Source organism: Babylonia areolata, chromosome 29 (genome assembly GCF_041734735.1).
Source record: "Babylonia areolata isolate BAREFJ2019XMU chromosome 29, ASM4173473v1, whole genome shotgun sequence".
In the NCBI taxonomy this organism is placed as follows: Eukaryota; Metazoa; Mollusca; class Gastropoda; order Neogastropoda; family Buccinidae; genus Babylonia; species Babylonia areolata.
Window position 1 is genome coordinate 14,871,575 of NC_134904.1, and position 24,526 is coordinate 14,896,100.

The 24,526-nt window shown below is 47.0% G+C and overlaps 1 protein-coding gene across 1 annotated transcript in view; it reads right to left on the minus strand.

Moving 5' to 3' along the window:
• Window positions 1-1,707: 1,707 nt before the first annotated feature.
• The window catches only part of LOC143275075 (homeobox protein cut-like 1), a 136,415-nt gene continuing 113,596 nt past the window's right edge, over window positions 1,708-24,526 (minus strand). The window contains exons 11-21 of the mRNA XM_076579140.1: window positions 22,862-22,968; window positions 20,903-21,060; window positions 16,272-16,397; window positions 15,687-16,139; window positions 13,533-13,639; window positions 11,469-11,533; window positions 10,030-11,342; window positions 7,809-8,228; window positions 2,399-2,711; window positions 2,073-2,323; window positions 1,708-1,898 (exon numbers count right to left, since the gene is read on the minus strand). Of these exons, the coding sequence (XP_076435255.1) occupies window positions 1,708-1,898; window positions 2,073-2,323; window positions 2,399-2,711; window positions 7,809-8,228; window positions 10,030-11,342; window positions 11,469-11,533; window positions 13,533-13,639; window positions 15,687-16,139; window positions 16,272-16,397; window positions 20,903-21,060; window positions 22,862-22,968 (3,504 nt within the window). The remainder of the gene's footprint in view (window positions 1,899-2,072; window positions 2,324-2,398; window positions 2,712-7,808; window positions 8,229-10,029; window positions 11,343-11,468; window positions 11,534-13,532; window positions 13,640-15,686; window positions 16,140-16,271; window positions 16,398-20,902; window positions 21,061-22,861; window positions 22,969-24,526) is intronic.

Here is a 24,526-nt window from a genome sequence, read left to right on the forward strand (position 1 = left end):
TGAATCATACCACACAAAAAAAAAGAAGAAAAAAAAAAGTTTGAGTAGGGGTAGATAAATCTATGATCAGATCCATAGCGCAAATCATACCTAACTCCCACCCCACCCCAAACAAAAAAGAAAAAAAAGGTTCAACAGGTGGCAAATAAGTCTACAACACTTTGTTGGAAAAAAAAAAAAACTGTTAGCAGGAGTCTAGAATACGGACTGATCACAGTGATCTGTGAAGCAAACTTCACCATACATGTATCTGTCCACCCATGTGGCTTCAGCAATGTCCTGGGTACGGATAAAATGGTGAACTCTTAAACAGCGCTGTAAAGAACCGGCAGCCCACAGCTGTATGGGGAGCCCTGCAGCCCCATTGGGGAAATCAGCCCCCACATCTACATGTATACAGCATACCAGTCTGACGCCTGCACACAACGCTACTGACACAGGGGAGCAAACCTGTCTTTGACTTATCTTGATACCTCAAAAAAAACCAAAAACAAATTAAAAAAATTTTTAAAAACAAAAACAAACAACAACAACAACAACAAAAAAAACCCAACCTAACATGGGGGTAAAGGGAAAAATTGGGGACTGGGGGGAATTGGGAAGGGCATGAGGGGGAAGGAGGGGGGGGGGAGGGGCAGGAGACTGGGCCCACATCTTCAAAACAAGCTTCAAACCTCTTAAAACTAAAAATGAAAGTAAAAACTTTAAAAAAAAAAACAAAAAAAACAAAAAAACTCTGTTAACATATTTCGGGGACCTTAGCAAGATATGTAGATATGTAAGCATGATGATATATATATATATATATATATATATATATATATATATATATATATATATATATATATATATATTATAATATACATACCTGTGAACCTCTCTCTCTCTCTCCCTCTCAAGGACAGATTGGAAGAAAACGCCATGCCTAACATGTGAATCCTTGAATTAAAAAAATAAGAAAAATAAGAAAAAATGTTTTTTGAGTTCTGAGTTCTCTCTCTCCCTCTCTCCAAAACATGGACCTGATGCCTGCAGACAAAAAAAACAAAACAAAACAAAAAAAAAAACCCATCTCACATGTTGAGGGAAGTGATCTGTGATCAAAGTCAGGAAGACATCTGCCTGTCGTCAAGAATTCAACTGTCCACAGCAAATCGATGGACATGAGGTCAGAACGGCCAGTCTTCACCACTCTCTGTGTTACCCTGGGTGGTAGTGGTAGTAGTAGCGGTAGCGGTAGTGGGGGTGGTGGGACTGGTGGGGGCAGTACAACCACCCGAGGTGGTGGCCAACCCTCCTCCTCCTCCTCCTCCTCCCCCTCCCCTGTCCTCACCACCACCACCACCACCACTGCCCACACCATTCACCATCACCACCTCTGCAGTCTGCGAGTCTTCTACCTCTTCCTCCTCCTCCTCTTCCTCCTCCTCCTCCTCCTCCCCCCACCCTGGACCGTCTTGCAGGCCTTGCTGCAGTTTGCTGATCCTTTCCTCACGCTCCTGTTTCAGCCGGTCTTTTTCTTCACAGCTCTGGTCCCTGGGGGGCACTTGTTGTGGGGTGAGGGAAAGGGTGGAGGGAGAGGCAGTGGGTGTGGCTGTGGTGGTGGTGGTGGAGACAGGGCAGGAGGGGGAGAGTAGTGGCCCAGCACTACTGCTACTGCTGCTGGGACTGGAGTTTGGCTCCTGAACGGAGAGGTGGTGGTGGTCATCAGTGTCCTGGGGGTTCTCGCATGGATTCACAAGACAGGGATCCACAGCTGCAGGGTTCCACGACAACACAGGGATCCATGTCAATGTAGGGATTCCCTCCCCCCTTCTTCACCTTGCGACATACCTTGGTCCTGTCCAGCTGCATGCCTTCGTACACACGCTGGGGGTTCGACCTCTTGCGTCGGTTCACTGCCGCAACGGCCGGGGGAGGAGGAGGAGGGGGTGGAGGAGGAGGAGCAGCAGCAGCAGCAGCAGCGGGGTAAGGCTGGGGGGACAGACTGACCACTGTCGTGTCCGAGTTCAACAACCACCCCCTGCTCTCCCCGCCTGGTTGTTCCTTGAGAACGGCGGGAGATCCCCCACCGTCCGTCTCATCCACCGAGTCAGGGTCCCAGTCCGGGGTCTTCCCGTTGCTGTGGAGCTGCTGCCCTAGGGGCTCCATCCGGGGAAACATCCAGGGCGAGGAATCCCCCTGCCTGACTGCTGCTGCCGCCACCGCTGCTGCCTGCTGACACCCAAAGTCCCCACCGGACACACTGGAAAGGTCGCTGTGGTTGGAGTTGTCGTCGGCTGTCTCCGACCTACTGCTGCTGTTGTTGCTGTTGTTGTTGTTGTTGTTGTTGTTGCCCATACCCACGTCACTGCTTCCATCGCTGCTGCTGGAAGAGGCACCACCACCGCCTCCCCCTCCACCACCTCCCCCTGCTCCGGGGTAGTGGTGCTGCTGCTTGGCGCGCATGCGGTGGTTGTGGAACCAGTTGACGACGGTCTTGACCCCCAGGCCCAGCTGGGTGGCCAGGCGGTCGATGGTGGACTGGCTGGGGTAGGGGTCCTGGCGGTACGCGCCCCGCAGCGTCTCCTTCTGCTCCTCGGTGAAGAAGATGCGCGGCCGCTTGGGAGGGGGCACCGGGGAGTCGAACCCCCCCGCGATGACCGAGCCCCCCACAACCGAGCCCCCACCACCACCACCACCCTCAGTGCTGCCTTTCCTCCGTTTCTGTCCTGCTGGAAAGAGAAAACAAACTATTTAAATGAATCTGTGCTGCCAAAACAGACCAAAAAAAAAACAACAACAAACAAACAAAAACATGTCTTACAAATATGCTTCTCTGCGACGCTAAAACAGAACATATCTTAAAACCATCTGTCTCTGCGCTGCTGAAATAAAAAACAAACTATGTGTCTTATGAATGAATCTGTGCTGATAAAACAGACAAAAATAAATGAATACATCACATACCTAACAAACATCCCTCTCTGTGCAGCTAAAACAAAACAAAAAAACAACAACATGTGTCTTACAATTTATGAATCCATGCAGCTGAAACCAACAAAAAACAACAATAAAAAAAAAAAACATAAGTCTAACAAACATCCGTCGCTGAAACATAAACCAAACCATGTGTCTTACAAGCAAATCAGCAAAATATGGATCAGTGTGCAATCTCTGTGCTTTGGTCTCAAGGCACAGCTTGCTATCCGTCACCTAGTTTACTTCCTTTCTCACCATCAGTGACATACTGCGTCCTGCAAAGCTGGACGCAAGCTGATGGAAAAAAAAAACCCATTCCGCTCAGTCCAACACGTAATGTTTGTGCAGGAAGCCACTGAAGGGAAGCAACTCCCACCAGCTGACCAACAGTGCTTCACCACCTTCTTCTCTCCCTGCTCCTGAACTACACAGTTTCTGTTTCAATTTCTCAAGGAGGTGTCACTGCGTTTGGACAAATCCATATATGCTACCTCACATCTTAGGCAGATGTCTGACCAGCAGCACAACCCAACACACTTGAATGTATGCATATGTGTGTACCTATCCCAGAGGATTTCTTGTACAAAGAATGGATTTTCTACAAAACCATTCAGCTCAGTCCAACACGTATGTTCCTACAAGGAAGCACACCTCGTAACTTCCACCAACGGAGTCTGAAACGAAAACAAAACATGAAAATATGACACATCAACTATGTGCCATGCACACACACAATGACACATCAACCATGGGTCACACAAACACACAGTGACACATCAACCAAGTGTCACACAAACACACAATGACGCATCAACCATGGGTCACACAAACACACAATAACGCACCAACCATGGGTCACACAAACACACAATGACACATCAACCATGTGTCACACAAACACACAATGATGCATCAACCATGGGTCACACAAACACACAATAACACATCAACCATGGGTCACACAAACACACAATAACACATCAAGTAAGCATCATACAAACAGCAAAAATAAGAATTCTATTATAACTAACTGCCTGTTTACAAGAAAAGAGGAAGTAAGAGAAGATAAATGAAAAAGGAGGCAGAACAAAAGTAATTAGCATGCATGCAGCTTAACAGTTCATGCTGATGTCTCCATAGTGTACGGGGAGAGGACAAAGAATGGGGAGTTTTGGGGCTGGGGGAGAGTGAGGGGGCTTGGGAGGTATTGGGGGGGGGGGGGGGTCATGGGCACAGTCCCCTGGCTTACTGACCACTCCCTGACCACAAACTGACCATGTATCATGCGCACCATCACCGCAGAAAAGGTATTTTAAAAATAAATAAAAAATGATGAGAGGAAGTTTAAGTTTCAAGGAGGAGTCAAAGTATATGGACTGATCTATACACTGAATCTGATTTGGGAGGGGGGAAAAAAAAGGAGAAAAAAAATTTGCATGGACCCAATGAGCTGGTCACACTTTGAGAGTCCACCCTAATTTAATGTAAAACATTACTACTACTATTACTACTACTACTGATAATAATAATACTAACAAGTTGTGTGCTAGAAACAGAGCAATTTTATCTTGATCACCTAACATCAATCGGCATTTCTTTGTTTTACAATCATAATAGATCTATCAATGTTCCAAACATTCTCTGCCTGCCTCACAACTTTTCAGCTTTGATATATCGTAGCAAAATTGAGAAACGCATGTTCCAGCTTCAGCAATCATACATGATAATCACTCTGGAAAATCCAATTCTCTGAGATGCTTCCATGCGCTCTCAACAGTGCAAACTGGAGGTCCATCACTACCAGTCTGCCACATCAAGAATCACATTTGAAAAGATAATCAATGAAATAAAAAAAATTCAAAAAGAAAGGCAACTCACTGTCTGTCAGCATCTCTCCAAATAATGGCAGAAGTTGACTACTGAATGCATACTTCAAAAAGATTATATGTTCGCATGCGTAGCGTGACTTCAGATCAGCTGACAAGTTGTGGACTATAACTCAGATTTGTTGTTAACAGTAATTCAGGGACATAACGCAGTAACTGATCATGCCAATGCATAAATCTTTCTCTGAATGAAATCTAGTGGCAACTGTCACCTCTTTTCAATAAAATCTCACCACAAATTATTGATTAAATGCACATGTTCCTTTTGAATATTGATTTTGGAAACAGGTGCAACGTTCTTTCCTGACAAGAACAACCACATGGGCGAATGTAGACTGTGTGAATGTAAAGCGAAATAGCTTTTCATGCCTTAAGTCATATCTTAAACATAATGTTTCAGATGAGTGAGATCTATTTATAAAATTATTTTGCATTGTACATTCAAACTGATGTCCCATTACAAAGCAGATTATTATAGCACCTAACAGAAAAATGAAGCAATGTAACTTTCATACTAAGCAGAGTTTGTCAATATGCTAGATAAAAGTGCTAACTTTTGTGAACACGCAATAAATAGTAACATGACTTTAAAAACAATTTCTGATTCTCTGTGATTTTTTGTTTTGGGTTTGTTTGTTTTTGTTTTTTGGGTTGGTTTTTTTTTGTTGTTGTTGTTGTTGTTGTTTTTTAAAGCTCTTCCTAGAAGTGATTTGTGATTATAACTGGAATTGTGGAAAGAACTGATTTATTCCTATTTCAAAGCCAAGTTTGGTGTTGATGAAGTATTTCCAGAGAAAATGAATTTGTTACAGTTTGCCATGGACACACACGGTCCAGATAACCACACACACAGTGTAATAATAAGTGGTCTAGCTAGCTCCACACAGTGTAATAAGTGGTCTAACTAGCCTCACACAGTGTAATAACACCTGGTCCATCTAGCCTCACAGTGTAATAAATAGTGGTCTAGACAGCCCCACGCACAATGTAATATAATAAGTGGTCCATCTTGCCATACAAAGTGCAATAATAAATGATCAAGCTTGACCCATTGTGTAACAATAAACAGTGCAGCTAGACCCATTGTGTAACATAAAAAAAAGGTTAAGCTAAACCCTGAGTGTAATAATAAATGGTTCAGACAGACCCTGAATCAGTGAGTGTAATAATAAATGGTCCTGCTAGACCCAGAGTGTAATAATAAATGGTCCTGCTAGACCCAGAGTGTAATAATAAATGGTCCTGCTAGACCCAGAGTGTAATAATAAATGGTTCAGACAGACCCTGAATCAGTGAGTGTAATAATAAATGGTCCTGCTAGACCCAGAGTGTAATAATAAATGGTTCAGACAGACCAAGAGTGTAACATCTGATCAGAGGTCCAGATAGACCTGTGTAATATAATAAGTGGTCCAGCTAGACCCACATAATAACTTCACAAAAGAGGCAAGGCTTTCAAGACTCACTTGTGATACACTTTAAAAAAAAAACAAGAGAGGCAAGGCCTTCAAGACTCACTTGTGATACACTTTTTTTTTTTTTAATCCAAGCTTTTTATGTATTGAGTATAATTTCAAAATGTAATGTTTAAGATGAGAAAGATCAGTTTAAAGCAAATTAACTCCCCTAGCATTAATTACAGAGTAATTTCCCTTTTTTTTTACTATCTGCACCAAAAACGTTTGCAAAAATAAATAAAACTTCCATGCTTAGCAAAAGAAGTTCCTGTTTGAACAAAAAATGATAATAATGACTGCTCTTGTTGTTGGGTCAGAATATCAGATCAAAGTGCCAAGTTTAGAGAATACAAAAAAATATAAATATAACAGTAAATGCAGGTTGCATATAATTAGGCTTCATTTTTTATTTTTTTGTGCCCATCCCAGAGATGCAATATTGTTTTAAACAAGATGACTGGAAAGAACTGAATTTTTCCTATTTTTATGCCTAATCTGGTGTCAACTGATAAAGTATTTGCAGAGAAAATGTCAATGTTAAAGTTTACCACGGACACACACACACACACACAACCGAACACCGGGTTAAAACATAGACTCACTTTGTTTACACAAGTGAGTCAAAAAGTGGTCTAGCTATCCCTACACAGTATAATAAAAAGTTGTTCAGCTTGCCACATACACTGTAATAATCAGCAGTCCTGTTCCACACCGTATAATAATAAGTGGTCTAGCTAGCCCAACAAAATGTAGCAATACTTTGTGGTCCAGCTAACTACACACAGTGTAGTAATCAGTGGCCTGGTTTCACACAGTACAACACCACAGTGGTAAAGGGGGCCCACACACCTGTAACCACAGTGCTATGGTCTCCACACCTTCTCACCTCTCTCCAATGGATTCTCACCAACACACCCCCAACAACTTCATGCAACAGCAACAGACCCATCCAGCAGCCTGTGGGATGTATGTAGCTCCCCAGTGGTGGGATTAAAATAAGAGACACACAGATATTTCATTTCATCAGCGTTTTAAAATAAAATGAAATAAAATAAAATAAAATAAAATAAAATACAGAAAACTTGTGGTGGTGGTGTCCTGAAGTGACAAGAAAGTGGCGGTCAGGTGTGTGCGACCAGTACCCCAGCCCAGCCGCAGCAGAAGCAAGGTAAAGAAGAGGACGGAAGCATGGCAGGCAAAGAAGCAGAGGAAAGGGGTGGGTGTGGGTGGGGTGCCACCAGTCTACTAAGCCCAGCGGTACAGCAACAAGCAAAGGACAAGCAGGCAGGCAGGTACGCCAAGGAAAGGGGGTGGGACGTGGGGTGGGGTGTGACCAGTCCACCAAGCCAGACTGTACACTGACAAGCAAGGAGAAGCAGCAAGACGAAGCAGTGGTGGATCAAGCGTTGAAAGGCAAGTAAAAGATGGAGGGAGGGGGGCGTGGCTAGGAGGGAGGGGCCACAGGAGATGATGGGGTTGGGGGGGGGGGGGACTGACACCTTACCTTTCAGGTGGGAGTGGTAGGCCCTGAGCCACTCTACGTTCCACGGCCGGCTCAGCCACTGGTGCATGCGCACGAAGGGCTCGCGGCCCTTGGCCGACAGCAGGGGCCAGGGCTTGGGTCTGGACAGCAGCTCGCTGACCGACCCCTGAGACAGCCCCAGCACTGCCTCCCCAAACACCTTCTGACCCACACCCTGCGCCTGCAGAACGGCCTTCACCCTGCCTGTCAAGGCCACCGTGTCCACCTCAGAGGTCAAGGCCATCGCTTCCAACAATGCCCCCGACCCCGGAGAAGCAGGGGAGGAGGAGGAGAAGCTCTCAGCAACCCAGGGTGGGGGTGGGGGTGGGGGTGGTGACGGGTGGGGCGGTAAACACCTTACACCACCACCACCACCCTCTGCTGCCTCTGATGGTGGTGGGGCTGGGGGTGAGAATGGCAGCGGGAGCACAGAGGGCAGGAGGAAGGGAGGAGAGGGGAAATAGGACGGAGGGGTGGGAGCAAGGATAAGAGGAAGAGGAGGAGGAGTAGAGGAGGAAGGTGGGGGAGGGGGGAGTGACGGAGGCAGAGCGGAGGAAGGGTTATCAAGGCTGCTGCTAGTGGCACAGTGAAGGTCAGCCTGGGAGGTGGCCCGCTCTACACAAACCACACAGGGAAAGCCACACATCAAACTACACTACACTACACTACACAACACTACACTACACTCACACAAAACGACACACACACACAGACACACAGGAGAAGCTGCACACTATAATACACTACACTACATCAGTACATAGCACACACACACACACAGATAGCTACACACTACACTAAGTACAACAAAACATGGCAAACACACCGAGGACAAGCTCAACACTGCATAGCACACACTACACTACACAGCTGTCACGGCGTTAACCCAAACCATCGTCTCAAACAGGTAAAAAAAAAAAAAAGCACATCTGCATAAACCTGATGTCCAATCAATTAGGAATCAATTGAGTACTGACTGCCCCATCTTTTTAATTAGTTATCAGCATCAATTAAATGTGACAAAACAGAACAAAAATCAATAGAAATTTACAAAATAAAAGTTTGTCCAGACTCTGAGCACAGAATGAGCACTCCGGAACTTTAGCACAAACAACCCCTGCCTGCAAATGGGCCCCACCAACACTGGCAACAAACTTATAGATGGGCCCAACTTCAGCTCTGAACAACTCCATCTTAAGGGCAACAAGTCGTAAAACTCCAGCCCTGCCATACAGCAGCTGACTGCACAATACTTTGCAGGAAATGTGCCATGAGTGCGGTGGCAATTGTCAACCACCATGACATAGTGGGGATCGGTTCTAATTTCTGTTCACGAAATGCTGTTGGTTCTTATTTCTGTTCATGCGATGCATTTAACTCTTATTTCTGTTCACACTATGCTGTTGGTTCTTATTTCTGTAAATGCCATGCTGTTTCCTTCCTGCTAATGACGGCACCAGGTTAACGACACAACACACACATGCACGCAAATGCAGGGCAAGTTATGCACTACATTCCACAATTCACGGCACTACTGCTGTGCAAGTCGCAGCACATCACAGCACCACACAGCATGCACACACACAAACACAAACACACACAAACACACACACAGACACACACATCCATGCACACACACAAGTCATACATGCCTCCTAATCATATCTTAGCTCTCATCACTCATGCTGTAAATGATACAGAGTTCACTGGCAATCTCATCATGGTCATACAACCACACACACAGCCACACAGCCACACACACACACACACACACACACACACACAGAGAAGAAGAAGTGAGGTGACCACAGACACACTTAGTCCTGAGGGAAAGAACAAAGCAGCCCGCCATTACTTCACTACAACTACACGCAACATCTTTCAACTGCTGCTCATCTGACACACAACTGTGCTAACTTTCTACACACAAAAAAACTCAGCAAAGGAATGACTACCAAAACTATTTCATACTGGATAACAACAAAGATTTAAAGAAAAAAAAGCACAACATTCTACAAAAAGCTTGGTAAGGAAAGGCCTCAAAACTATTCACACTGGGAGACAAAAAACAGCACAACTCACAGTAACAGAAAGACTAAAAAAATTTGGTTCACACTGGAGAACAAACAAAAACTGATAGAAAGAAAGAAAAGAAAAAAGAAAAAGAAGAAGAAAAGAAAAAATGATGGCGTGAAAAACCAACCTGAACGAGAATGACCGCGCGGCGCAGTCTTGTCGTGGGGGTGGGAACGGAACAGGGATGACGATGAAGACGAAGACGTCGACGAAGATGTCGACAGGAGCTTGGGAACGGCACCCGCATCATCCAGGAACATCTGCATGCGGATGAAGGGTTCCTTCCCCTTCTGCGTCAGCAGGTGCCAGGGCTTGGGCCGGGCCAGCAGGTCAGACACGGAGCCCTGCGACAGGCCCAGCACCCGCTCCCCAAACACCCGCTGGCTGATGGAGTGCTCGCTCAGCTTCTCCTTCACCCGCACCACCAGCTCCTCCGTCTGGATCACGCTGTACCGCTCCAGCTGCTCCGGCGGGATGGGCGAGGGGGGGGCGCTGCCACGGCACTGTTGGAGGTGGGGGTGGTGGCCTCCCCCTTTGCCACCGACGCCGACCGGACCACCACCTCCACCTCCCCCCACCACACCCACACCTACACCCACACCTCCCATTCCTGTCCGGGAGCTGACCGAGTTGGCGATGCTGTGCATGCGCTGGATGGGGGACAGGGCGTCCGCTGGTACCGGCACCGTCGTTGATGACGAGGCAGAGACCACGCCCCCCACCCCTGTTGTTGTCGGGGAGGGGGTTCGCCCTGGGGTAGTGGTGGAGGAGGAGGAGGAGGAGGGGTGGTGGTTGTTGTGGTAGTGGGGGCTGTCCTCCTCTCCCACCACCGCCACCCTCCCCACAACCATCTGTCTGTTCATGTTCTGCCATCCAGCAGGAGATGTGCTGGTGGTGGTGGTCATCGTCATCTGCAACGTTTCTTCTTCCTCCCCCCCTGCCAGCGTTCCCTCCACGGGGGAGGAGGAGGAGGAGGGGGTGGGGGTGGAGGAGGACCTGTGGGGCTTGCTGAGGTCGATGGGGCCAGCACTGTACGACTCCACCATGGTACCGCTGGCAGGACCGGCACTGTAGGACAACTCCAAGGCACTGTCATTGGACGTGCTGTCTGCTGGCTCTGGCTTCACGCTGAAACCGTTGAGGTGTAGCTGGTGGTGGTGGTGGGGGCTGGGGGTGTGGTAGCTACTGCTGCCGCCCTTGTGGCTCTGCTGCTGCCCCGAGGACACCTCCCGCTGGTGGCCCTGCCTGCTCACCACAGCACCGCTATCACGGTAAAACTCGTCCCCCTTTCTCTGCGGTTCGACCGCGCCCTGTTTGCAGTAGGCCTTCACCTCACTGCCTCGGTTCTCCAACACCCTCTGGTAGATCCGACTGACAAAGTCCGTGACGCTCTCCCCTGACGCTGGCTGCTCTCCTCCTGACCCTCGCCGGCCCCCCGAGCTGGAGTCGGCATCACGTTTCACTCGACGGGAGTGGTGGTTCAGTCGCTGGCCAGCTTTGGCGTTGTTGTTGGCGGCAATGTGTGGGGTGTAGGGGGAGGAGGTGAGGGTGAGAGGGGAGGGAGACTGGGTGGGACGAGAACTGTTGATCTCCATCAGGTATCCTGCTGTGGTGGGCAGGGGTCCAGAATCCTGATTTTGGGGGGAGACAGACAGACAAAGAGCATTCAGGCCACACAGCTTCACCTCTGCCTTGACACTATGCAGCCAGCCACACATACACCCTGCCTTCACTGTCCAACAGTGCCAACAACAGCATACACCAACGTAGAGAACACAGCGGAAACTAAGGTTGGCAATGGACTACACATGCGTAAAGAATCTATAACACTTCTATATACAGACACAAGGCACCATCCAACCAGCATCAAACTTCATCTGCGCAAAGAGTGAGAGAATGCCATTCTTGTACAGGCCTGTCAAGCCACAGCAGACGCTGCACCAGGAACATCACCCACAGCACAACTCCATAGTTTCCTGATGCTGAAGGATGCCTAGACTGATTGGAAGTAGATGCTAACGTGGTGAGAGCCTTGAGTTGGCCTTAGTGGTCGGCGAGGCTCATAGCACCAGAATTTGATTTGATTTATGCATAGAGTCACTTTCGTTTAAACAGGTGAGCAAGTAAACCTGAGACTTGTTTAACCATGGTATACACTGGTTTAATATTGCAATATAAAATAATAGTTTCTTATGGTATTACTTTATTGTAATGTATCACTTTTTGGAACAACAGGTTTCTCAATGTGAAATTCAGACAGCTCTCCCTGGAAAGAATGTGACGCCACAGTGCAGTGCCAACCATATTCACAGCCAGGCCACGATAAACCAAAATATAAAAATATTCAATAAAAAATAAAATAAAATAAATGAATAACCCAAAGTATAATCTTCACATGCGAATAACATCATCTCCAATACTGTGCCACCATTTATGGTATCTAGATACAACACACCAACACAATGGTACACAAGACCACCATCACACAATTCATTGTCCTGTATCATCTATCTACACGCAGCATACATAACTACTGGACTGGTTGACTTTCAGGCAAGCAGGTGACCCAGTTTCCACACAACTACCGTCTACCTGAACACCACACCCACACCACACCACACCCATCCCAACCCCTTCAAGCAAGGTAAGGCAAGGCGATACCTGTCTGGCGGCAAGCAGGTGACACAGTTTCCACACAACCACTGATTACCAGAACATCACACCACACCCAACACCCCACCCCTCCCAACCCCCTTCACACCAGGTAAGGCAAGGTGTTACCTGTCTGGTGGCCACACAATCACTAATTACCACCACACCACACCACACCCGACACCACACCCCTCCCAACCCCCTTCACACCAGGTAAGGCAAGGTGTTACCTGTCTGGTGGCCACACAATCACTAATTACCACCACACCACACCACACCCGACACCACACCCCTCCCAACCCCCTTCACACCAGGTAAGGCAAGGTGTTACCTGTCTGGTGGCCACACAATCACTAATTACCACCACACCACACCACACCCGACACCACACCCCTCCCAACCCCCTTCACGCCAGGTAAGGCAAGGTGTTACCTGTCTGGTGGCCACACAATCACTAATTACCACCACACCACACCACACCCGACACCACACCCCTCCCAACCCCCTTCACGCCAGGTAAGGCAAGGTGTTACCTGTCTGGCGGCAAGCAGGTGACACAGTTTCCACACAACCACTGATTACCAGAACACCACACCACACCCCTCCCAACGCTCTTCAGGCCAGGTATGGCAAGGCATTACCTGTCTGGTGGCCACACCACACCACACCCCTCCCAACGCTCTTCAAGCCAGGTATGGCAAGGCATTACCTGTCTGGTGGCCCACACAACCACTGATTACCAGAACACCACACCACACCCCTCCCAACCCTCTTCAGGCCAGGTATGGCAAGGCATTACCTGTCTGGTGGCCCACACAACCACTGATTACCAGAACACCACACCACACCCCTCCCAACGCTCTTCAAGCCAGGTATGGCAAGGCATTACCTGTCTGGTGGCCCACACAACCACTGATTACCAGAACACCACACCACACCCCTCCCAACCCTCTTCAGGCCAGGTATGATAGGTGTTACCTGTCTGGCGGCCTTCATGTCCTCTTTGGCCTTGAGCAGGATGGAGTTGATGCGTTCCTCTGTGTCCAAGTCCTCCTTCTTGCTGTTGGCCGTCGGTGTGGCCACATCTGTCACATCACATCACATCACATCACAGTTTCAATTTCAGTTTCTCAAGGAGGCATCACTGCGTTCAGACAAATCCATGTATGCTACACCACATCTGCTAGGCAGAAGCCTGACCAGCAGTATAACCCAATGCACTTACCCAGGCCTTGAGTGCATGCATATATATTTGTGTACCTATCAGAGTGGATTTCTTTGACAGAATTTTGCCAGAGGACAACACTCTCATTGCCATGGGTTCTTTTTCAGTGCACCAATTGCGTGCTGCACACAGGACCTCAGTTTATTGTCTCATCTGAAAGACTAGATGCTCTCGATGATGGCGGCTGGTGGGTAAAGGGTGGAGATTTTTCCGATCTCCCTGGTCAGCTTATGTGCAGACCTGCTAGTGCCTGAACCCCCTTTGTGTGTATATGCATGCAGAAGATCAAATACGCACATTAAAGATCCTGTAATCCATGTCAGCGTTCGATGGGTTATGGAAACAAGAACATACCCAGCAACACACACCCCAGAAAATGGAGCATGGCTGCCTATGTGGCAGGGTAAATAAAATTAAAAAAATTTTAATTAAAAAGAAACGTAAAATGTTACATAATTTGTTGGAGTGTGTATGTGTGTGTGCCTGAAATCTGACTGAATGACACAGGAAACAAATGATGAGCGCCCAATGGCAGCCATCAGTCGGCTCTACCCAGGTATAGTGTCTGTTATACAAATGACCCTGTGTTTGTAAAGTGCTTAGAGCTTAGTCTCTGACCGAGGATAGGCGCTATATTATAAGTATCTGTATCAATCAATCAAGTGCTCAGTTCAATTTTCCAGTCAAACTTGGGAGAAAGGGCGAGAGCAGATTCAAACCCAGACTCTCACAGACTCTGTATTGGCAGATGAGCGTCTTAACCCTTCTGCCACCTTCCTCACATCACAGCTGTACTGTATTATTCTTTGTTACCACAGATTTCTCTGAGTGAAATTCAGGCCGCTCTCCCCAGGGAGAGAATGTCGATACAGTGTGCAGGCCTATTCCCCATTGTGGCCATATGCGTTGGGTTACGCTGCTGGTCAGGCATCTGCTTGGCAGATGTGGCGTAGCGTATATGGATTTGTCCGAACGCAGTGACGCCTCCTTGAGCTACTGAAACTGAAACGGTCCATTTTCTCGGGGCCATTCCCCACTGTGGTCCTTTTTTCTGGGGCCCATCCCTCACTGTGGTCCTTTTTTTAGGGCCCATCCCTCACTGTGGTCCTTTTTCTAGGGCCCACCCCTCACTGTGGTCCTTTTTCTAGGGCCCACCCCTCACTGTGGTCCTTTTTCTAGGGCCCACCCCTCACTGTGGTCCTTTTTCTGGGGCCCACCTCACTGTGGTCCTTTTTCTAGGGCCCACCCCTCACTGTGGTCCTTTTTCTGGGGCCCACCCCTCACTGTGGTCCTTTTTCTGGGCCTATCCCTCAATGTGGTCTTTTTTTGTAGGGCCCACCCCTCACTGTGCATCTTAACATATATAATGCTTTCAAATATACTTTGTGATTATACATTTGTGAATGTTTGTACATGTTGAGCAAATGTTGTGTGTGTATTATCCTGAAGAATCTTATTACAATGTTGTGATTCCTACATAACATTCTGTTTTGTTTTGTTTTGTTTGTTTGTTGTTTTGTTGTTGTTTTTTTATAAGCAAAAATAAAACTTTATGAAGCTGTTGTTTATTTCTATGGTTTGTTTTCTTTTCTTATTAATACCGCACAAGAATTTCTCATTGTTGGAGACAATAAATATAACAGTGGTGTCTATGTTTTGAGAGCAAGAGAGAAAGAGAGAGAGAAAAAGGCACAGAGAGAGGGGAAAAAAAAAAGAAAAAAAAATAGAACAAAATTACTGAATTGCATACAGGCTTTGTGACCCGTTGCAAACACAATCAAACTTAAATAACAATAGAGAGAGAGGGAGAGAGAGAGACAGGAAGAGAGGAACAGACACAAAAACACAGACACACAGACACACACACACACACACACACACACACACAGACAAACAAGAGGACTGACTCTTCTTCGGCGACAGGTCCTTGAGGCCCTTGATGGCCGACCAGTCCCGGGTCCAGGCGTCCATCTTGCGGAAGGACTCGCGGCCCTTCTCCGTCAGCTTGTCCCAGGCCTTGGGCTTGGACAGCAGCTCACTGACCGTGCCCTGCGACAGCTCCAGCACCGCCCGGGCAAACACCCGCTGGCCGATGCCGTGGGCCGCCAGCAGTTCCCGAACCTTGGACGCCACGGCCAGGGTGTCTAGAGCGTCGGCCGCCGCGCCACCTGGCTCCCTCTTCACCATGCTGCCCAGGGGGTGTGGCAGGAAGGCCGGGTGGTAGGGCCCGCCCAGGTACAGGCCCAGAGGTCCCCCGGGGTGCTGGAACAGCTGGTAGTTGCGAGGGTCCAGCATGCCCAGCTGGGTGGCCGCTAAGCCAGCGGCAGTAGCGGCTGCAGTAGCAGTGGCAGTGGCAGCAGCTGCCACACTGCCCGGGGTAGGGGTGCGGTTGGTGCGGGGGGTGGTGCTGGTGGTGGGGGTGTTAGAGGGACTGTAGGCGGTGGGGAGGTGGGGGATGGAGGGCTGGGAGGAGGAGGAGGAGGAGGAGGTGCAAGAAGGGAGGTCATGCCCCTCCTCTGTTCCTGCGGTGGTGGTGGTGGTGGTCGGGGTGCGGGTGGGGGAGGAGGAGGGGGAGGAGAAGGAGGGGTGGGGCCGGGCACCGTCAACAGACGCTGGGCCTGCAAGAAAGGTGTGAAATACAGGTCACTCTTCCCTCCCTGCTGCCTCCCTCACTGCCTGCTGCTGTCAGGACTTCCATTCCGCCACCCCCTACCTGTTTCCCTCCCCTCTCATACACCCCTCCCACCTAACAACAACACATAACTGCATTTTATGTCAACAAAGGCTGCTTCTACCTCCCTAAAGTGCATGCTGAGTTCCCTACTGCCTGTCCTGTGGACCAAGAGTTCACCCCTTCAGGTCAGGCATCCTCAGAGACTTCTACAACAACCCGCACCCCCCCCCACCTCAACCAAATCACCTCTACCCTGCCTTTTGGCCACAGGCTAGCGTTCTGCCAGAAGGACAACATGATCACAAGGTGGGCACTGTTTGGTTCAGGGCTGAACGTTGCTGTCTCTGTCCCTTGTTCAGTGAGTACGGAACACCACGTCTTGATTCCTCTAGTCTCCTGACTCTCTTCTTTTCTACTGCATATACTGTTGTGACCATCATGTCTTTATACAACTTCTCTTCTTCTTCTTCTTCTGCGTTCACTCGTATGCACACGAGTGGGCTTTTATGTGTATGACCATTTTTACCCCGCCATGTAGGCAGCCATACTCCGTTTTCGGGGGTGTGCATGCTGGGTATGTTCTTGTTTCCATAACCCACCGAACGCTGACATGGATTACAGGATCTTTAACGTACGTATTTGATCTTCTGCTTGCATATACACACGAGGGGGGTTTAGGCACTAGCAGGTCTGCAAATATGTTGACCTGGGAGATTGTAAAAATCTCCACCCTTTACCCACCAGGCGCTGTCACCACGATTCGAACCCGGGACCCTCAGATTGACAGTCCAACGCTTTAACCACTCGGCTATTGTGCCCGTCAGTCTTTATACAACAAAGCTGCATGTCTGGTCCCTGCAGGTAATGGCATGCAACAAGGGATGACCCGGTCACCGCCCTTTCCTGGACATCCTCAATGCCTGCCTCTCAGCAAAATTTCACCTTCCCTCCTCCCAAACTGATTTGTCATTTAGCATATACAGTACAGTGAAGTATTGTACAGTACAGTACATGGAGGCATCCTTTTGGCACGGTATAGTGTCCTCAGGAAAGGCAATTTACTCCAATTTTCAAAGCTACTTATTCGATTTTCAAAGCTCTGAAAACCTCATCTCACAGGAAAAAACACCTATCTTTCCCTTTCTCAAAACCTAAAATCATCATATTCTTCTCTCGCAACCTAAAAATCACTTTGTCTTCTAACATTCAAAAAACTGACCCCATCTTTCCAAAAAAAAAAAAAAAAGACCTTGAACTCCCACAACCCAACCTCCTCACAGGACAAAATCACACTGTTCCCTAGCCGCTGGACTCAAGAGGAACCTGTCTTGACCCTCGTTGGACTCAAGAGGAACCTGTCTTGACCCTCTGTGACTGGATCCAGTTATGAATTGTTCCTTCCTCTCACGAACTCTCATCCTGGGGCAAATCGGCAAATTCTCCGACAGTGTGACCAAGTGAGTGAATCAAACGCTGTTGTGCAGGAAAACTAAGCAGTCCAATCCTCCTCTCACATGTGATCCTGTGGGAGGGAGAGATCCCACTGAAGGAAGACTGTCTCAAACTGTGACGCGTTTCTTAATCACCAGAACGCTTGCGTGCTAGCGGCAAGAGAGCAAGTGGAAAGGGCAAGAAGTACATGCTCAATGAAACAAATGCAAAGCAGGGAGTAGATTTTATCCTTACCTCATGGAAAAGTTGCTCTGAAGGCTACCTAGCCTTGACTCACAAGAGCCTAGCCACTCTTGTTGCGAGGTGGAAAAAAGAAACGCACCTTCCTAGCGTGTCTCACAAGAACCTTGCTTAACTCACGTGTAACAAATGTGCCTCTGGTGGAAGAAAGAAAGGCAAGGCACAGTGGCCAATCCAGCCAGGGATGGCCTGCCCTGATGATGTTAGCAGGAGCGGGTGATGGCCTACCACCATCAACAGAGGGGACATGCTTGAAAGCAGAAACCTGCCAATGACAACACCACAAGAATGCGTGCATGCGTATGCGTGCATGCTCTCCAAGTTTCCACCATCGCAACAAAGCCAGCCAAGGCATCAATCGGTCCCTGTCACCAAGACAGATCCAATCTGCCCCAACTCCACACACAATCCTGGTGGTTTTCCCCATCTGCCTCCTACTCCTCAACATCATCATAATCATAAGACATGTAACACCTTTCTTGCACACAGCGTGTGCTGCTCGGCCAGCCATCTTCAGTGTGCACCCCTTATCACTCCACACTCAATGCCAGGAGGTTCAGACTGTCTGGCTTCCTCTAGACCACCACTGTCTACACTACCAACACAGACAGGGAACCACCACACTGACATCACACCATTCCCTCTGTACAGGGAACTACCACACAGACATCACACCATTTCCTCTGTTCAGGGAACTACCACACAGACATCACACCATTCCCTCTGTACAGGGAACTACCACACATCACACCATTCCTTCTGTACAGGGAACCACCACACATCACACCATTTTCTCTGTACAGGGAACTACCACACATCACACCATTCCCTCTGTACAGGGAACTACCACACTGACATCACAACACCATTCCCTTCTGTACAGGGAACTACCACACAGACATCACACCATTCCCTCTGTACAGGGAACTACCACACATCACACCATTCCCTCTGTACAGGGAACTACCACACTGACATCACACCATTCCCTCTGTACAGGGAACTACCACACATCACACCATTTCCTCTGTACAGGGAACTACCACACATCACACCATTCCCTCTGTACAGGGAACCACTACACATCACACCATTCCTTCTGTACAGGGAACCACTACACATCACACCATTCCCTCTGTACAGGGAACTACCACACTGACATCACACCATTCCCTCTGTACAGGGAACTACCACACATCACACCATTCCCTCTGTACAGGGAACTACCACACTGACATCACACCATTCCCTCTGTACAGGGCCAACACAGACAGGGAACTACCACACAGACATCACACCATTCCCTCTGTACAGAGCCAACACAGACAGGGAACTACCACACAGACATCACACCATTCCCTCTGTACAGGGCCAGCACAGACAGGGAACTACCACACAGACAGATGCTCTACCATCTCCACACAGTAACCACACAGGCGAGAAAGGAAAACGTCATCATGAAGGGCGAGGCTGAGGATAAGGAAGGATGATTCACTCAGTTCTACAGATGACGTGAAACCAGGATTCATCTTCCGTCCATCACACACACACACACAAGGAATCAGGAAGTAAAGGCATCCCCCATGAAAACCAAAACCAAAGAAACATGCCCCACACAAGCAGAAGGGGGGGTAAGGGGCAAACGTGTTTGTCTAATCCTGCACAAACACACAGCCTGTGTCATGACCCCAAACTGAAACCCCTCCATTGTCAATGTCCCACCATGCACCAAATAGTGCCCACCAACTAAAAAAATATATATACTTATATTTATACTTATATCTATATATCAAAAAAAAAATTATACAGGATATATCACCAAACATTTCAAGAGCATACTCAAGAAACCTCTACATAAAAATGTCCCACAAAACAGCCAGTAAGAACATGTCAATTCTATCCAAACAAACTACAAGAACATAATATATTACAAACAAATTAAACTGCACTTTAACAGTCCATGCACACACAGATTACAACACAGCACACACTTTTGGAATATATAATACGCAGCATCCGAAACACATTTGGAAACAAATGGCTTTTAACAAGCACACAACGATAACAAAAGCTGTACCACCGATGAATTAAAAATGGTGTCAATGTCAAGTGTAATTTATCAGCCAACCATAATTTCACAAGCATGTGTTCTATTCTCTCTAGTCACTCATTCCAAAAATGAAGAAAAAACAAAACCAGATTGTTAAAAGTCTTTCCATTCACGTTTCCCCTCAGGGAGGGGGGGGGGGGGGGAATGTTTTGTAACAACAACCGCCAACTTACCTGTGAGCCTGTTCTCCACCCCCTCCTCCTCCCAAACACACACTGTCAGAACTTACCTGGTGTGTGGGGGGGGGGGGGTGGGAGGTAGGTTGGGAGGAGGAAGGTTCCAGGTCGGGCTTTTCTCCACCTGCCTGGTAAAACACAGAGCCCTCCCACAAAAAAATAGGCGTATGTATGTACGATAGTCGTTTTTGACTGTGACCATCACAACAGCAGAGGAGGTAACTGCTGTCCTGACTATCTGGGCTAGAATTTGATTATAGTGGAAAGCGTCTTGCACAAGGTGCATACCCACTCTCTCGGCCAATAGGGTTTCAGGACAGTCGGTGTTGGGATGGTCCCTGAAGACAAACTAGCCCCCAAGGCTCAAGAAGCACCAAGAGCCAGTGTCATTTTTTGCCTCCTAGTTTGACAGTCATAGTCCTTCACAAAAGACTGAGCTGTAAATGGTTTCCAGGTGACGGAGGGACTTACCTGTCAGGTCGGCGCAGGTCACCTTCAGCTGGGTGTTGTCGCTCTCCAGTGCCTTGTTCTTCTCTAGGAGCAACACCTCCAGTGACCTCCCCTCCATGCCACTGCCTTCCACCTCCCCCGCTCCCGTGCACCGTGAGAACTCCATGGACTTGAGGACCCTGGTCACAAAGCGTGCACAGGACACATGTAGATATGTAGACAGGTCGACACAGCACACACATCACATGTGATCTCATTCTGATAACACATCCCCATTCCCATGACACATCCCAGAACTGAAAACATAATCCCATACTGACATCATACCCCAGTTCTGATAACATACTCCACCTCTGGTAACATACCCCAGTTACGATAACATACCCCAAATGTGATAACTTACCCCCGTTCAGATAACATACCCCAAATCTGATAGCATACCCCAGCTCTGTTAACAAACCCCAGCTCTGTTAACATACCCCAGATACCCCAGATCTGATAATTTTCCAAAGTTCTGCTAACATACCCCAGATCTGATAGCATACACCTGTTCTGATAACATACCCCCATTCTGGTAACCACACACACACACACACCCCAATCTGATAGTATACCTCAGCTCTGTTAACAAACCCCAGATCTGATAACATACTAAAGTTCTGATAACACACCACTGTTCTGTTAATATACCCCAGTTCTGTTGACACACCCCAGTTCTAATAACATACCCCAGTTCTGATTACATACCCCAGTTCTGATTACATACCCCAGTAAACATACCCCAGTTCTGTAAACGTACCCCAGTTCTATTAACCACCCACCCACCCACCCCCTGATCTGATAACATACCCAAGTCCTGATAACATGCCCCAGTTCTGTTAATATACCCCAGTTCTGATAACCACCCACCCACCCCCTGATCTGATAACATACCCAAGTCCTGATAACATGCCCCAGTTCTGTTAATATACCCCAGTTCTGATAACACACCCCAGTTCTGTTAATATACCCCAGTTCTGATAACCACCCACCCACCCCCTGATCTGATAACATACCCAAGTCCTGATAACAAACCTCAGTTCTGTCAACATACCCCTGATCTGATAACACACCCCAGTTCTGTTACAATACCCCTGATCTGATAACATACCCCAGTTCTGTTGACATACCCCAGTTCTGTTGACATACCCCAGTTCTGATAACCCACCTACCCACCCCCTGATCTGACAACATACCCCAGCTCTGAAAGCATATCCAAGTTCTGATAACACATCCCAATTCTGATAACATACCCAGATCTGATTCTGATAACATAGCCCAGTTCTCATAAATACCTCAGACCTGATCAACATACCCCAGTTTTGACAACATACCCAAGATATTATTCTGATAACCTACCCCAAGTTCTGATACCATAACTCAGTTCTGAGCTGCATACCTCTGTCCTGATAAACTACCCCAGCTGAGCTCTGATAACCTTCCCCAATTCTGTTAACGCACCCATGTTCTGATAATGTGCCCCAGTTCGGGTAACACACCCCAGTTCAGTTCTGATAACATACCCTAGATCTTACCCTAGATCAGATAACATACCCCAGTCATGATAACATACCCAAATTCCAAAGAGGGAAAAAAAGGAAAAAAGGAAAACAGAAAAGGTCAACAATGCTAACAGTGGTGTTTGCCATTATGGCAAATCATATCATTTCATTGTGTTCTTGAAAGTTTGCACAATTTTTTGAGGAACGGATGAAAAGAGTATACAGAAGCCAAAAAATTCTGCAGCATACTGTCTATATATGTCACATGCCTTTCTTCTTCTTTTTCTTTTTTTTTTTTTTTTCATTTTCTAAAGCATTATTTTAACGTAATGCAATGTGTGTGAACGACATATAATTATGCTTGCATACATTGCAACAACAAAAAATGAATGAATCAAAATATTTGGGGGGGAAAAAAACCCAAAAAAAACCAACATACCCCAGTTCCCGTTTGATCTCCTGGTAGTCATCCTGAGAGCAGAGCTTGTCTTCCAGCAAAGCCAGAGTTTTGTTTTTCATCTTCAGCTCCTCCTCAAGCCTCGACACCTGTGTCAGCAATCAAGCTACCTGTTTCAGTTTCAGTTTCTCAAGGAGGCATCGCTGTTTTCAGAAAAAATTTTTAAATCCATATAACGCTACACCACATATGTTAGACAAGACGCCCGACCAGCAGCATAACCCAGTGTGCCTGGTCAGGCCTTGAAAAACTTTGCGTATGTAATTTGTGTACCTGTCATAGAGCATTTCTTTCTTTCTTTCTGCAGAATTTTGACAGGACAACAATTGTGTTGCCTAGAGTTCTTTTTCAATTCTAGTATCAGTCTCAGTATTGGTATCAGTAGCTCTAGGAGGCGCCACTGCGTTCGGTCAAATCCATTTACACTACATCACATCTGCCAAGCAGATGCCTGACCAGCAGTGTAACCCAACGCACTTAGTAAGGCCTTGAGAAAGAAAAAAAAAAAGAAAATAAATCAATAAAAAAAATATATAAATAAATAGATAAATAAAAAAATAAATAAATAAAATAGAATAAAAATAAATTTTAAAATAAAATAACTTGAATAATTAAAAAATAAAGATAATAATAATAATTATTATGGTATCTATAAGGCGCGAAATTTTGATGAAATCAACTCTATACGCACATAAAAACCAAAAAATGAAAATAAAAAATAAACCAATCAATCAATCAATAAATCAATAAATAAATCAATAAATGAATAAAAAATAATTTTAAAAATAAATAAAATAAATCAAATCAAATAAAAAAAATAAAAAGAAATAAAAAGACAATAATGATGATAAATAAGCAAATAAGCAAATATTTCAGTATACCAAGAGTGTTCTGCACACAGGATCTTGGTTTATTGTCTCATCCACATGACTAGATGCTGAGTTTGATTTTCCAGTCAAAGTGGTGGGAGAAAAGGTGAGAATTGGGATTCAAACCCAGACCCTCGCTGGTACTCTTTTGGCTGGTAAGTGTCTTCAGCATTCTGCCTTCTTCCTCTTTTGGCAGATCAGCGTCTTAACTCACTCAGTACGGCCAGTCCTCTCTTCTCCTCTACACAGACCCCTCGGATGTCCAGTGGGTGTCTGAATGACCCAACCTTTAGTTTCCGTCGTCAGAATTGTGGTATACTTTGTCAACATTCACGTCTTCAGTATAAGAGCCTTCCGCTTGCAATATTTTGATGATGGTAATTGGGGTGAAATGCTGTTAACGTCGTCTCTTTCGCCGTTCGTATGGAAAGAGTTAAGCATTCTGCCTTCTTCCTCTTTTGGCAGATCAGTGTCTTCAGCATTCTGCCTTCTTCCTCTTTTGGCAGATCAGTGTCTTCAGCATTCTGCCTTCTTCCTCTTTTGGCAGATCAGTGTCTTCAGCATTCTGCCTTCTTCCTCTTTTGGCAGATAAGTGTCTTCAGCATTCTGCCTTCTTCCTCTTTTGGCAGATCAGTGTCTTCAGCATTCTGCCTTCTCCCTCTTTTGGCAGAGCAGTGTCTTAACTCACTCAGTACGGCCAGTCCTCTCTTCTCCTCTACACAGACCCCTCGGATGTCCAGTGGGTGTCTGAATGACCCAACCTTTAGTTTCCGTCGTC